At 40.1% G+C, this 15702-nt stretch overlaps 1 protein-coding gene across 1 annotated transcript; it reads left to right on the forward strand.

The window, feature by feature from the left end:
• The first annotated feature begins 12667 nt into the window (after positions 1–12667).
• On the forward strand, positions 12668–13156 carry LOC121453704 (U1 small nuclear ribonucleoprotein C-like). Its single transcript, XM_041660637.1, has one exon. It carries the CDS (start codon positions 12677–12679, stop codon positions 13154–13156), a length of 480 nt encoding a protein of 159 aa, XP_041516571.1. The 5' UTR covers positions 12668–12676.
• The last annotated feature ends 2546 nt before the right edge of the window (positions 13157–15702 follow it).

Raw genomic sequence — 15702 nt, forward strand, 5'->3', positions numbered from 1 at the left:
TCTAGTTTCTTGAGTTCTCTATATATTTTGGAGATCAGACCTTTGTCTGTTGCGGGGTTGGTGAAGATCTTCTCCCAGTCAGTAGGTTGCCTTTGTGTCTTAGTGACAGTGTCCTTTGCTTTGCAGAAGCTTCTCAGTTTTAGTAGGTCCCATTTATTCAATGTTGCTCTTAATGTCTGTGCTTCTGGGGTTATACATAGGAAGCGATCTCCTGTGCCCATCTCTTGTAGGGTATTTCCCACTTTCTCTTCTATCCTTTTCAGTGTGTTCGGGCTGATATTGAGGTCTTTAATCCATTTGGACTTGAGTTTTGTGCACGGTGAAAGATGTGGGTCTATTTTCATTCTTCTACAGGTTGACATCCAGCAGTATTATTTGTAATAGCCAGAACCTGGAAACAACCTAGATGCCCTTCAATGGAAGAATGGATGAAGAAAGTATGGAATATCTACACATTAGAGTACTACTCAGCGGTAAAAAACAATGACTTCTCGAATTTTGCATGCAAATGGATGGAAATAGAAAACACTATCCTGAGTGAGGTATCCCAGACCCAAAATGATGAACATGGGATGTACTCACTCATAATTGGTTTCTAGCCATAAATAAGGGTCACGGAGTCTACAATAGGTGAATCTAAAGAAGCTAAGTAAGAAGGGGAACCCAAGGAAAAACATATAGTTATCCTCTTGGCTAAGGGAAGTAGACAAAATTGCCGGGGAGAAAATTGGGATCTTGGGGTGGGGTGGGTTGGGGGTAAGGGGAGATGGGGAGAGAAAAGTTAGAAGGGAAGGAGGTCGGGCCTTGGGAAAGCAGGAGGATTGGGATAAAGGAAGGTTGGACAGGGGAGCATGGAACCACAATTCTTAGTTAAGGGAACCACTTTAGGGTTGGCAAGAGACCTGACCCTAGAGGGGCTCCCAGGTGCCCAAGCTGAGGTCCCCAGTTAGTTCCTTGGGCAGTTGAGAATAGGGAACCTGAAATGACCCTATCCTTGAGCAATACTGACGAATATCTTGCATATCATCATAGAACCTTCATCTGGTGATGGATGGAGATAGAGACAGAGACCCACACTGGAGCACTGGACTGAGCTCCCAAAGTCCCAATGAGGAGCAGAAGGAGGGAGAACATGAGCAAAGAAGTCGGGACCACGAGGGATGCACCCACCCACTGAGACAGTGGAGCTGATCTATTGAGAGCTCTCCAAGACCAGCTGGACTGTGACTGAAAAAGCATGGGATAAAACTGGACTCTCTGAACATGGCGAACTATGAGGGCTGATGAGACGCAAAGGACAATGGCACGGGGGTTTGATCCTACGTAATGTGATGGCTTTGTGGGAGCCCAGCCAGTTTGGATGTTCACCTTCCTAGATATGGACGGAGGTGGGAGGTCCTAGGTCTTACCACAGGGCAGAAAACCCTGACTGCTCTTTGGACTGGAGAGGGAGGGGGAAAGGAGTGGGGGGAGAGGGAGAAGGGTGGGAGGAGGGGGCGTAGGGGGGGAGGAGGGGGAGGGAAATGGGAGGCTGGGAGGAGGTGGAAACTTGTTTTTTTTTCTCCTTTTCTCAATAAAAAAATGTAATATATAATTAAGAAATATAGGTTATTAGAGAGTCATCTATAATAGTCAAGCTTGTAGTCATATTAGTTAGGTTTTCTAGATATATAGAGATATATTTCAGTTAGATAGGTATTATTGAAATCTTTCAGAGACCTACAGAATATGGCATTTAAAATGTTTTAAAAACTTAGAACTTTTCATGACAATGAGACACATCTGCTCCTGGCAGCACCAATTACTTCAAGAGGAAGATGGGTATTGAAGAGGCTCCTCATGGAGTTTGTTAGTCATTTGGGCAAGAAACTGCTCTTTGCCGGACTGCTTGATGCTATGCTGTGTGAACTGAACATGCAGGACCCACAGAGAAATGATGGCTGAACTTGCCTATAGGTGAGATGATCCTTTAGGGTTTCTGCTTCATAAAAGAGTCTGCCAGACATTCTGCAGGACACAGAAGAAAGTGACTGACAAATATAGTGGAACTGTCTTTGTAATTTCCTGTTTCATGGAAAAGTCTGTCAGATACTACAGGCCTGTGGCTAAATATGGATACCCCAATGATACAGAAGAACTTTGGGTGACTGTCCAGGCAGCGAGATGTCTCTGTCAATTCTAGAGTTTTGGGAGTTGCTTATGATGCATAATATTCCTTAGGTAATATTATATCCTTCTGGTGTCTTTGATGGTGTTGAAGAAATTATAGTTATAGTTATAGTTTTCATTAGTTATGATAAAAGATGAAATAGATGTAAATATTATAACTATAATTATTGCTTGATTTTAAAGTTAAAGCCTTCCTTTCTATTAAACAGAAAAGGGGAGATGATGTGGGATTCCCCTTTGTATGCTTGAATCCCACTGATAATAAAGGACCTGCTGTGGCTTACAGCAGAGCTATAGGGGAACAGAGTCCAATGGGAAATAAAGGACCTGCTGTGGGCTACAGCAGGGCTATAGGGGAACAGAGTCCAATGGGAAATAAAGGACCTGCTGTGGCCTACAGCAGAACTATAGGGAACAGAGTCCAATGGGAAATAAAGGACCTGCTGTGGCCTACAGCAGGGCTATAGGGGAACAGAGTCCAATGGGAAATGTGCATATTCATTTGTTCACCACCTTTCAATTTCTAGTCCTACATTTTAGACTTGGTTTTAATTTTATAAAGTATATACTTGTTTCCTTCATATGATGTGTGTGATAATTTTTTAAATATGCCTATAAATCCCAATGCTGATTTGACTTGGAAAAGCTTTAAGATTGACCAAGTGTAGTTGTGTACTCCTGTAACCCCACACTCCAGACATGGGGCAACAGAGGCATGCATTTGTTTTAAACAAGCACATTCTAGGGTTAAAATGCCTTGAACACTTCTGACAATATCTTTTTAGGTCTTACTTCATCCTACTAATAAAATAAATAACAAAAACAGCATAGAAGTGTAACTTCTCAAGTTTAAGGGAAGTTTTTTTCATTAAGCTTTATATGAAAAAAGTAATGAAATCTGAAATTCTAAGTAGAGCATAACACAGAAAACACTTCACATCAAAATGAGTGTTACATGGGCAAATCTAACCTCAGAGCAAATGATAACTTTAAATATTATTTATATTTAATAATTTATACTTATTTATTTTTCTCACATTTTTATTCTGTGTATTGGTGTTTTGCTTGCATGTGTTATCTGTGCACTCATGTACAGTGCCCACAGAAACCAGAAGATGCCATCAGATTCCCTGGAATTGTTACAGATAGTTGTGAACTGCCATGTGGGTGCTGGGAATTGAACCTAGGTCTTCTGGAAGAGCAGCCAGTGCTCTTAACTGCTGAACCATCTCTCTATCCCCTTAAAATTATCAAAGAAAGGAGAGCACAGAGCAGTTGAAGGCTGAATTGCATTTCAATAAAAAAATGCAACAGGGAGACATTCACACCCATCTTTATTATTGCTATCACTTCCACATTTTCATAAGTTAAAATTAAATAATTTATTTGTTTCAAATGACATGAGAGATTTCATGACACTTCCCTCCTGAAATTCCTAATCAGATGTCTCAGTAGTATTTATTCCAAAAATCCGTACTTTTCCACTAATATAATATTCCACTTTAGTCACAGATTGTATTCTCAAAAGGACTTTGATGTAATTTTAGCACTATATTTTGTTCTCATCATCTGGATGTGTATTTTGGCAGATTTCCTTGCTATTTTAATTTCTAGGACTGTGATACCTTGTGACCTCTAGTAATGAGATAGCAAGGCTAGCATCCATTTCGAAGATGTCTTTGGCTGTTTTATTAGGAGGAAATATTTATACTGGCTCATGGTTTCAGTCTGGGGTTTGTTCTGTCCATTGCTTTAGGGCTGAGGAGGTGAGTGGGGGCATCTTGGAGGTGGGTGTGTCATAGGAAAGCTGCTGACACCATGGCAACCAGTGAAGTCAGAGGAAAGCTGCTGGCACCATGGCAACCAGTGAAGTCAGAGAAAAGCTGCTGACCCCATGGCTACAGTGATCACAGAGAGATGAGCCTTGGCTAAGAAATATCTTTACAGGACATGCCCCCACTGGCCTATCACTTTCACATATCTTTAATCTTTTAGGTGAGTTAAAACTATTCTTTAAAGTATAGAAAAGAGCCCTTGAAGATTTAACAAAATCAGCTTACAGACTAAACTAAGAAGCATTAGTTTCTACTGTATTACTCCATTCCCAAACAAGGTTTCCATTCCCAATAAAAATGTCTAGGCTTCCTGTTTCTACTGCGTGCATAAAGTGTATAGCCGTCATCACTCTAATAGCAAGAAAAAAAAACTGAGCAAGCTACAATTCAACAACACTCAGACACTCAGGAAGTAAGACCGATCAATAAATGATGGCATCTTGATATGAAAAAGTAATTACATATTAAAGGAAATGCTTATCTGAACAAAAGACAGCCATCAGAATGGGAGAAGATTAATATCTAGAATATACAGAAAGTAAAAAAGCTAAACAATAAGAAAATAAATTATTAATAAAAATGGGCTGTGCATCTGAACAGAAATCTCAAAAGAATAAATAAATGGCAATAAATACTGTAAAAAGCATTCAACATCATTAGTTATCAGGGAAATGTTTATTAAAATGACTGCGATTCTCTTTCACTCCAGCCAGAATGGCTGTCACCAAGAAAATAGGTGACAGTGCAGGCAGGTAAGAATGTGGAGGGAGGAGGGCTCAGGTAAGAATGTGGAGGGAGGAGGGCTCAGGTAAGAATGTGGAGGGAGGAGGGCTCAGGTAAGAATGTGGAGGGAGGAGGGCTCAGGTAAGAATGTGGAGGGAGGAGGGCTCTTATTACGGTTGGTGCGGACTATAAACTGATACAGCCACTTTGAAACTCAGTATAGATGTTTCTTTACAAACAAAAATGAACTGCTGTTGAGCCAACACCACACAAGGGAATATCCCCACAGGGCTCCAGGCCCTACACAGAGATCCCTGCACATCCATAGTCACTGATGCTCTATTAATAAGAGCTGGGAAATGGAATTGCCATAGATGTCCAACAACTGATGAACAGATGATGAAATTATATCAATAAACAATGCATTTCTGTTAGTTGTAAAGAAAAACCTGTAGAAAATGGATGGAGTTGGAAACTATTATATTGAGTGAGGGAACTCAGTGTCAGAAAAACACACTGTGTCTTCTCTTGTGGAGTCATATATTCCAGTTTTTATGTTTGTATTTATGTGGATTTGAGTGTGTCTAGAGGCCATGGAATTAAAAAAGGGTCATGAGAAGAGGGAGAAAGGAGGCCTTGAGGGAGCAATAATAACACATCCAATATGAAAGAGGAAGGGAAAGACGAGGATGTAAGGTTTAACCCAGGATGGAGAGCAGGGAGGGAGGCGAGAGGAAGGGGTGGGAGCACAGCCAAAACCAAGTGTGAATGAAAACTCACAAGGAAACCTACTTTAAAAGAAAATTTTTAAAAAGTTAAGATATTTCTTAAAAAGAAAATTGAATTAATTTTTCTTGCTTGCAAAAATGTTGTGGGTGAGCACTGACTGCCAGGGCCAGGGCCAATGCCTGTCATTTGTTCTCTTTCACTGACAATCAAGAAATGTCTCTAGCGATCAGGTCTAAGGAAAATATGACTGTGCCAGCCTTTTCTCTTTGCCAGGAGAAGAAAAAATTTTAAGGGAGATGGTTTCAACAGAGTATCCCTGGAAAGATTAGTGCCACCACTTTACTGAGAGGGTCTATCCTTGGCTGGCATGAGTGAGGTGGAGTGCACAGTGGCACCGAGAGTCCAGGCAGTCACTGCTGCACCGTACCAGGTGTCAAGAAAACAACTATGTGAGATGTGATCAGCAAGTTACATGGAGAAATCATGTCTTAGAATGTGTAGATATCAAGCCTTAACACATTGAGAAATAATGCCTTAGAACGTGGAGAAATCATGTCTTAAAACATGGAGAAATCACGCCTTAGTACATGGAGAAATCGTCTTAAAACATGGAGAAATCGTCTTAAAACATGGAGAAATCATGTCTTAAAACATGGAGAAATCACGCCTTAGACCATGGAGAAATCATGTCTTAAAACATGGAGAAATCTTGTCTTAGTACATGGAGAAATCATGTCTTAGCACAAGCCACTGAAAAAGTAACTGACAAAAACTGGATTAGGTGGTGCACGCCTTTAATCTCAGCACTTGGGAGGTGGCAGAGGCAGACAGATTAAGTGAGGTCTAGGCCACTCTGGTCTACATAGTGACACTCTTTTAAAAGTGGGCAGAGGAACACAAGAAAGAAAAATTCTCTACTGCTTTCTATTAGTAGCTGCCTCTGGAAACTGACTCCTTTCAGCTTCTGGACTATTCTCTAACCTTACCAGCTACCAGAGAAGCCAATTTCCTTAGACTGAAATGTACTTCTGAGTTTGATAAAGGTGGGAGGAACCAGACTCTGGGTGCTGGAATCAGGCTGCAGACTTTTACAGAACATGAAATCCCCCAGAGAAACTGTGGCAGTAGGACAAGCAGCTCAAAGTCCAGGGACAAGTGATTCTGAGAGAATACGAAGAAACATACAAGATAAGTCTACTACAATACCAGAAGACTTCTCATTACAGCTTAGCCAGATCTGTGTCACTTAGTCACCTTCAGTAGAGGAGCTTGCTTTGGAGCTGTGTACATGGTTGATTCTTTAGAAATCTGATTTGGTTGAAAAGATGATAAAGAAATTGACATTGGTAAATAATAGTTGGGTATACATTGATCATACAAAGCAATGGTGTTTAGTTTAGAGTTAGCATCACTGTGACGAGCCATCATGAACCAGAGCACCTTGGGGAGGATAGGGTTTACTCTTTCCCAACCAGTCATCAAAGGCAGTGAGGGCAGGAATTCACAACAGGAACTGGAGGCAAGAACTGATTCAGAGGGCATGGAGGGCTGTTACTTCCTGGCTTGCTCACCATGGTTTGCTCAACCTGCTCTCTTATAGAACCCAGGACCACCACCAGCTTGGGGGTGGCAGGCTTGCCTACAGCCAGGTCTTATGGAGGTATTCCCTCAGTTGAGGCTCCCTCCTCTCCAGTGACTCTAGACTGTGTCAAGTTGACATAAAAGCCAGCTGGCATGAATCATTTTCTTTGTGGCTTTTATCCATGCATATAACACACTTCGTCCAAATGTACTCCCATTACCATCTCCCGCCCTCCCATCTCTTAACAATTGCTATTCTGTTTTCACTCTCTTCCTCTGCTCCCTGATTTCACATGGGAGAAAAAACCTTTATCGTTCAGAGTCCAGTTTATTTTGTTTACCATGGAACTGTAGTTCCATCAGTTTTCCTGTAAATCGTATGATTTCATTCTTCCTTGGCTCATTGTGTGTGTATATACCCCCTTTCTTTGTCCAACCATCCACTGATGGGTATGAGGCTGAGTCTGTAACTCGCCTGACATGAGTTTGTACTGTGATAAGCATGGGTGAACCAGCATCTCTACTAAGCTCTGACCTCTTTGCTTTGGGTATATACCCTGGCAGATATACCTGAATTACATAGCAGTTCTATTCTTAGTTTTTAGGAATATTAATGCTGGATTAATGCTGGCTTCTATCCTGGTGGGGACACTTACCTACAACAATAATCATCTTTCCAAATTAAGGGGAAAAAATTTGTTGGCAGAATTCCAGGTGTTCTCTTGCTTGACAAGAAGACTAAATACCATGTAGAAAACATGAGAACTATAGAAACCCAAAAAATTGTAGCCATGTCAAAATTAGGCGTGAGAATATCCAGAGAATTATACAGTAATACTGTCATTCCTACCATCACTTGACACCAGATACTGCCCCTGGTACTGCTATTACTGGGCCCCGTGTGCAGCTGTCCTTATCAGTGAGATGGCTTAAATGCGTAGTCGCAGTTATTCATAGTTAAATTCCTAGGCAAGAACATACAACTACATGCTTACCCTCAGTAGATGGGATATGGAGAAAATAACTTTATGCTTTTAGTTTCCATAAAGCTGAACAAGACCCTTGCTCCCCCACGTCCACGGCAGCAGCTTCTCCACACTTTCTGATGGGTTCACATATTGAACAGTCAAAGGATGTGAAGATTTCTGTGACGGTCTATTACTGTGATCATCCAGTATTCACTGTCCGCTACCCCAAGCTAATCACATCCCTGAATGTTCATAGTAAATGTATCCCAAATAATCACACTCTATTCCTAAGGTGAAGCACCCAATGGCTAAACACATGCCTGTGAACCCAGCACACAGAAGGCTGAAGCAGGAACTACACCAAGACTTTGAAGCCAGCTTGGGCTACATAATGAGACCTTGCATCTAAAAATTATATTTATTATAAAAACTCCTAGTTACCATTCGCCATCCAGGTCTGATACAGAATTCTTTCAGTATTCTATGCCATATGGGCTATATCATAAATCGTATATCTACCATCTATGCTCCTATGGTATTTGTATGAGAATGAAAAGCTCATATATTTGAATGCTTTGTTCCTAGCTGCTGGAGCCATTTTTTGGAAAGATCTGGAGTGTGACCTTGAGGTGCATCATTGGGTGTGGGATTAGTGGTTTCAAAGGCTCATGCCAGGCCCAGGCTCACTCTCTCTGCCTCCTGCTTGTGGATCAGATGTAAAATCTCAGCTACTGCTCCAGCACCACGCCTGCCTTCCTCCTGTACACCACCACACCCTGCCATAATGACAGTGGACACACCTCTGAAACTGTGAGCAAGCCCCCAGTTGAATATACACTTCTGTAGATTGCCTTGATTATGATGCCTCTTTATAGCAATAGAATAGTCCCTAAGACACCATCTTATACTTCATATTTCTTTTGAATCTCTATATATTCTCTTAATTTCAGGTGCTATTGGCCAAATACTTTGCCTTGATGTTTGCCTATTGTATAATGTTTTGATTGTGTTTGGACAAATAAAGTTTGCTTGAAGTGAGAAGGTGGAGCTAGCCACTAGCTCACCAAAATTAACCATGGAGGTTTGGAAGACTGTAGGCAAATAGGAGACAGTAGCAGGTAGGCTGAGAGAGAATTGTGGCTGTTTGGAGGAAGAAATAGAAGAGGTAAAAGTCCCTGGTGGCTGCTCCCCTGCTTCTCTGATCGTTCGGGTTTTTACTCCAAATCTGACTCCAAATTTTTTATTGATAAAGAACAATTAGTTAAGGCTTCACCTGACACCCAATACTGGGTACAAATTCATGAGATAGCTGCTGCTCCTGGTTTTGCAGCTGCTTGAAGCTGCTAGAGCTGCACCCGCTGGAGCTGCCATGCCACCTTCGGACTTTTCCTTTCTTTCCCCAAGCCCTCTGAGTAAAGCTGAGATTTTCCTATTGCAGCCTCCCTACAACAGTCTCCACAGGTCCAACCACAGTCCACAGGCACCTGGGCTCCAAATGTCACCAGAGTTAGTTGCTCAACACAGGTTGGCTTTGCCTTCAGGCAGCTCTGTGCTCTCACTTCCTGCCCATCACAGATGTTGCTTCCACATGTCCCCCTGTGTCTGCCTTTCACATGGCTGGCTCCTTGGCTCCTTTTCCCCCTGGGTTGCAGACTTCCCCGGATCTCTCCTCTGGCTTCTGCTATACTAGGTTAGTTGCCTTGACACCAACTCAGGCCTCTATTTTGCTGCAACCACCACATACTCTAGCTTACAGCTCTCACAAGTAGCTGCAACTGTCCTCAATTGTGTTCTCTGCCCAGTCATGCTATGTGATGACAGCCAGCCTCACACTCCATGTCATTGTCAGCAGATCTGGTGAGATACCTCGGAATTGTTAGAAGGGGGTTAGAGGTTATGAGATTTCTTGAGATCAAGTCTTTGGTGAGGGCCATTATATGCTAATGTTGAAAGACAGGTTACATTTGATGATAACACCTTGGTCCCAACTATTCAGCAGCTCTGAATGCTTGGGAAAAGATTAAAGAATTAGGAAAGAGAATTGAGACATTAACTAAAATTACACAAGGTCCAAAAGAAGTCTTCACTGATTCTTTTTTTTACAAAGATTGACTTCAGCTGTCAATAGAATGATATCAGATCTAGAAGTTAGACAAATATTGATTGAGTCTTTGTCTTTTGAAAATTCTAATTCAGAATGTAAATGTGTGGTCTTGCATTTAAAGGCAAGATCAGCGTCCATTGATAAATGGATCAATATGGATACTGGATCTCATACTTATGATGATGTTTGGGTAGGAGAAGACTTCTAAAAATTTTAAGAAAAATCAAAAGGTTATATGTTTTAATTATGGTAAACTAGGTCATTTGAAAGGGATTGTAGGCAAGGGATATCTAGAAACAATGTTTTTTTCTAGACGTGATGTAAATAAAAGGCCCTGCCTTCTGAAATATACCGGAGAGGTGGCATAGGCCGACACTGGACTAATAAATGCAGATGAAAATGGGACAGGCAAGGTAACCCTTTGCCATCAAGAAACATCATAAGGAGCCTCTTGCAGGCCACTGTATCAAATTTGGTGCAGTCATTTCCTGCCAGCATTGGGGAAATCCACAAAGCAATCAAAAGATTTATTGCTTGATATAAAAAACATATTGCTCTGAATGACAGAACAACTTTAAAGGATAAAATAAAAAATTTAAAAGAAACCATAGAGTAAATATTTTGACAAACTTCTATGAATAATCAAAACCAAAGCTAAAAATATGAATAAATTACATTGTAATTAAGGATTTGGTAGACACATGAGCAGATGTAACAATAATTACACCAAAATACTGACATCCAAATTTACCTCTTCGGGAGATAAATGTTTAACTTTTAAGGATTTGTTGTAGGAGGCTGCTAGTTTGTTTTCTGGCTGCCCAGGCTCCTGAAATAATCATACAGAAACCATATTATTTGCAATACTGTTTGCCTAATAGCTTAAGCATATTTCTGGCTAACTCATATCTTTAAATTAACCCATCTACATTAATCTGAGTATTACCACAAGGCTGTGGCTTACTGGATAAAGTTCTGGCGTCAGTCTCTGGTGGGGTTACATGGCTTCTCTCTGACTTTGCCTTTTTTCTCTCAGAATTCAGTTTAGTTTTCCCCACCTAGCTCTGCTCTACCCTATCACAGGCCTGAAACAGCTTCTTTATTAACCAGTGGTATTCACAGCTTACAGAGGGGAATCCCATATCACCTCCCCTTTTCTGTTTAAATAAAAAGGAAGGTTTTAACTTTAACATAGTAAAATTACATATAACAAAACAGGTATCAAGCAAGAATTACAGTTACAATATTTATATCTATCTTTTATCATAACTAAGGAAAACTATAACTATATATTCTTCAACTCCATCAAAGACTCCAGAAGGATATAATATTACCTAAGTAAATATAAAGTTCTTTGTAAGCAACTTCCAAAACTCTAGAATTGAGAGCAACATCTTCCTGCCTGGATAGTTACCTAAAGTTCTGTACAGTTGGGGCATCCATCTTCAGCCTAGAGGCCCATAGTTTCCAGCAGACTTTTCCACAAAGCAGGAAATTTCAAAGACATATATATATATATATATATATATATATATATATATATATATATATATATATATATATTGGCAGTTTGTCAGTCACTTTCTTCTGTGTCCTGCAGAATGTCTGGCAGACTCTTTCATGAAGCAGGAACCCTAAAGGATCATCTCACCTATAGGCAAGTTCAGCAGTCATTTCTCTGTGGGTCCTGCATATCCAGTTCATACAACATAGCATCAAGCAGTCCAGGCAAGAGCAGTTTCTTGCCGAAATGGCTAGAAAACTCAATAAGGAGCCTCTTCAGTACCCATCATCCTCTTGAAGTAATGGGTGCTGCCAGGAACAGATGTGTCTCACTGTCATGAAAAGTCCTAACTTCTTTAAACACTTTAAATGCCATATTCTGAAGATCTCTGAAAGATTTGATGAATACATATCTAACCAAAATATATCTCTATATATCTAGAAAACCTACCTAACATGACTATAAGTTTGACTATTGTAGATGATTATCTATTAACCTATATTTCTTAATTATACATTACATTTTTAAATGAGTTGGACAAACACAATACCTTAATTAAGATTAGAAATAAATGTACACAGTATAACAAAATCGACTTTAAATTTGTACCAATAAATCAAGATCCATACGAATGCAAATCTCCATAGCATATCCCCCTTTAAATGTAAACAGATGTTTATAAACAATTATTTAAGGAAATTGGATACAGTTTCTCTCAACTGCTTCTTGTTTGTTGTTGGGTGAAGTATTTTGGGGGGTGCTCATGGTGACCTTTCAGGAGATCTTGGTCCATAAAACCACATTAGTCCAAAAGGATTCCACAGGTTCTTATCTTCTGTGGAAACAAAAACCAAACCTCTTTTCCAAAGCAAAAAATCCTTAGACCCAAATTTGGAAGTCATGATACATTTATAACATATATGCTGGTTTAGTTTCGCAGCCTGTATAATGAAATGTCTCTCTGTACTTTGCTCCTTCACAGTCAAAACATTAAAAGAAAACACAATAATATACATAATCAAGACTTCTCTGGAAGCGAGTAGCCAATGGCCTGTGGAGCAACATGCCTAAGTTTTATTGTGACTACTGTGATACGTATCTTACGCATGATTCTCCATCTGTGAGAAAGACGCACTGCAGCGGTCGGAAGCACAAGGAGAACGTGAAAGACTACTACCAGAAATGGATGGAAGAGCAGGCCCAGAGCCTGATTGACAAAACAACGGCTGCATTTCAACAAGGAAAGATACCTCCAGCTGCATTCTCTGCTTCTCCTCCTGCAGGGGCCATGATCCCGCCTCCCCCCAGTCTCCTGGGTCCTCCTCGCCCTGGCATGATGCCTGCACCCCACATGGGAGGCCCTCCCATGATGCCGATGATGGGTCCACCTCCTCCTGGGATGATGCCCGTGGGACCTGCTCCTGGAATGAGGCCTCCCATGGGTGGCCACATGCCCATGATGCCCGGGCCTCCAATAATGAGACCCCCTGCTCGCCCTATGATGGTGCCCACAAGGCCTGGCATGACTCGGCCAGACAGATAAGAGCGGAAAGGCTCTATTTCGGTTTTGTATTTCTTGTTCGGTTTCAGCAGGAGATCACGGTGCTGAGCCTGGGTGTTTTCTAGCTGCACGACAAGCAAGGCTTCCCCTTTCCTGACAGAATAGTTTGGAGGGGAGAAGTGGGGTTAGAAAAAGTGCAGCGCTCACTTACATTGTGAAATGTGAAAATAAATCTGTCAGCTGTTTGAGTTAAAAAAAAAAGACTTCTCTGTATATTCCATCTTTATGTGGCTTATTTGTTTTTACTTTATTACCTTTGCTGTGAGTTTAATATTTATTTAATTATCTTTACTTCTTTAATCAATGGCTGTCTGCACTCTTACATATTACATTTACTGTCTCTTTAGTCTTTTTCCTCTCTCTCCCAAGCCTACATATATTTATCCAACACTGTGACCCATTTAAAGGTTTTTTCCATCTGAATTTATATTTATTGTGTATCTGTAATTATCTTTTGACCGGGGCACCCTTCTTTTTAATGCCAAGTGAGTGTGGCTAAGACCAACTCCGCAGTCCTTCCTGCTTGCCACTGAAAGTCATGCATATTTTCTCATTGTCAGGGACACAGAGGGGCAATGTTGCCAATAAGCAAGTTGTAGCACTCTGCTCACAAATTCCATTTAAATGTTCTGCCTCCTAAAAGAACCAGAATTTACGCTGGCAGCATGGTCCAGCAAGCCGCCATTTCAAAACTGCATGGCTTTTTTTCTGCTACTGCTGACTCAGAAAAACCTCTCTTAAGGGAGCCATAACATTAAGCTGTGCTTAGTTCTATTTTTTAATTATTATTTTTATTTTTACTTTTTTGCCCAGAATTCCTTCCCAAACTCAGGTTTTAAGTGGATTTTAGTTGACCATGTTGGTGTGCCAATTTGTTGTAGGAGGTTGCTAGTTCATTTCCTGGCAACCCAGGCTCACAAAATAGCCATACAGAAACTATGTTATTTACAATATTATTTGGCCAATAGATTAAGCATATTTCTGGCAAACACATATCTTTAAATTAATCCATCTCCATTAGTCTGTGTATCACCACAAGGCTGTGGCTTACCTGGTAAAGTTCCGGTGTCTGTCTCTTGCAGGGCTACATGACTTCTCTCTGACTTTGCTTCCTTTCTCCCAGCATTCAGTTTACTTTTCCATGCCTAGCTCTGCTCTATCCTTTTACAGGCCTGAAACAGCTTCTTTATTAACCAATGGTATTTACAACATATAAAGGGGAATCCTACATCAGGGATTGGAACTTTATCTCAGGTAAAACAAAGTATGAGATGGGCTGAACTTATAGGATCAGAAGGACAGAAAGGAAATTAAAGTCATATGTGACTAACATGACAATGAATTTATGGGGGCATGACTTGTTACAGCAGTGGAATACCCAGATTAACATTTCTCCAATCTTAGAAACAAACCATAAGCTAACATATGTTTCTGAGAAAAGTATGAAAAGGTATTATTTAAAAAAAAAACAGACACCAGCGATCATGTTGTACATAAACAGGGCACAATAGCTGCTAATCTTTCAATGGCACCACCAGCCCTACTTTTAAAATAATTAACTGACAAAACATGTCTGGGTGAAAGAGTGGCCTTTAACACCAGAAAAATTACAGGCCTTAGAACAGTTGGTACAGGAGCAGCTAAATGCTCAGCATATTAAAGAATTTATTAGTCCTGAATTCTCCTGTATTTGTTATTAAAAGACATTTGGAAAATGAAAAATGGTAATAGATCTAAAAGCCATTAATAAGGTAATTCAGCCAATGAGTTATTTACAATCTGGAATTCCCTTGCCTTTTTTATTACCTAAAGGATTGTCTATTGTAGTGATTGATTTAAAAGAATGTTTTTTTAACTCTACCTTTGCAAAAACAGGATAAAGAAAAATTTGCCTTCACAAGGCCTATTTATATTAGTTCTCAGCCTGTTAGAAGATATCAATAGAAAATTTTTCCACAAGGAATATTAAACAGTCCTACCTCGTGTCAATATTTTGTAAAACAGTCATTCATAATTAGTTTTCTCAATCTATAATTTAACATTATATGGATGATACCTTACTAGCTGATTCAGATGCAGATACCTTAAAATTATCTTGTTGGGGATTGCAAATTGCTTCTAAATATACAAGAGGAGATTCTATTAATTACCTAGGATATAAGAACGTTCACAAAAATTTCAACCACAGAAAGTAAAAATCAGGAGAGATCAATTACAAACTCTTCATGATTTTCAAAAATTGCCAGGAGATATTAACTGACTACAGCCCACAATTGGATTGACCACTCAAGAAACTAAGCAATTTATTTTAAACTTTACAAGATGATAAGAACTTAATAGTCCAAGAAAATTATCAGTTGAGGCTGAGGGAGAATTGACTTTGGTAGAAAAGAAATTACAGGATGCACATGTAAATCACTTGGATCCAGAGCTTGATTTATTCTGATTATTTTACCTTCTACACATTCTCCCATAGGAATTCCCATGCAAAAAGAAGATAGTATCTTAGAATGGATATTTTTACCACA

This window comes from Microtus oregoni, unplaced genomic scaffold (genome assembly GCF_018167655.1).
Source record: "Microtus oregoni isolate MIOR12 unplaced genomic scaffold, Mior012 000011F_ref0000422, whole genome shotgun sequence".
In the NCBI taxonomy this organism is placed as follows: Eukaryota; Metazoa; Chordata; class Mammalia; order Rodentia; family Cricetidae; genus Microtus; species Microtus oregoni.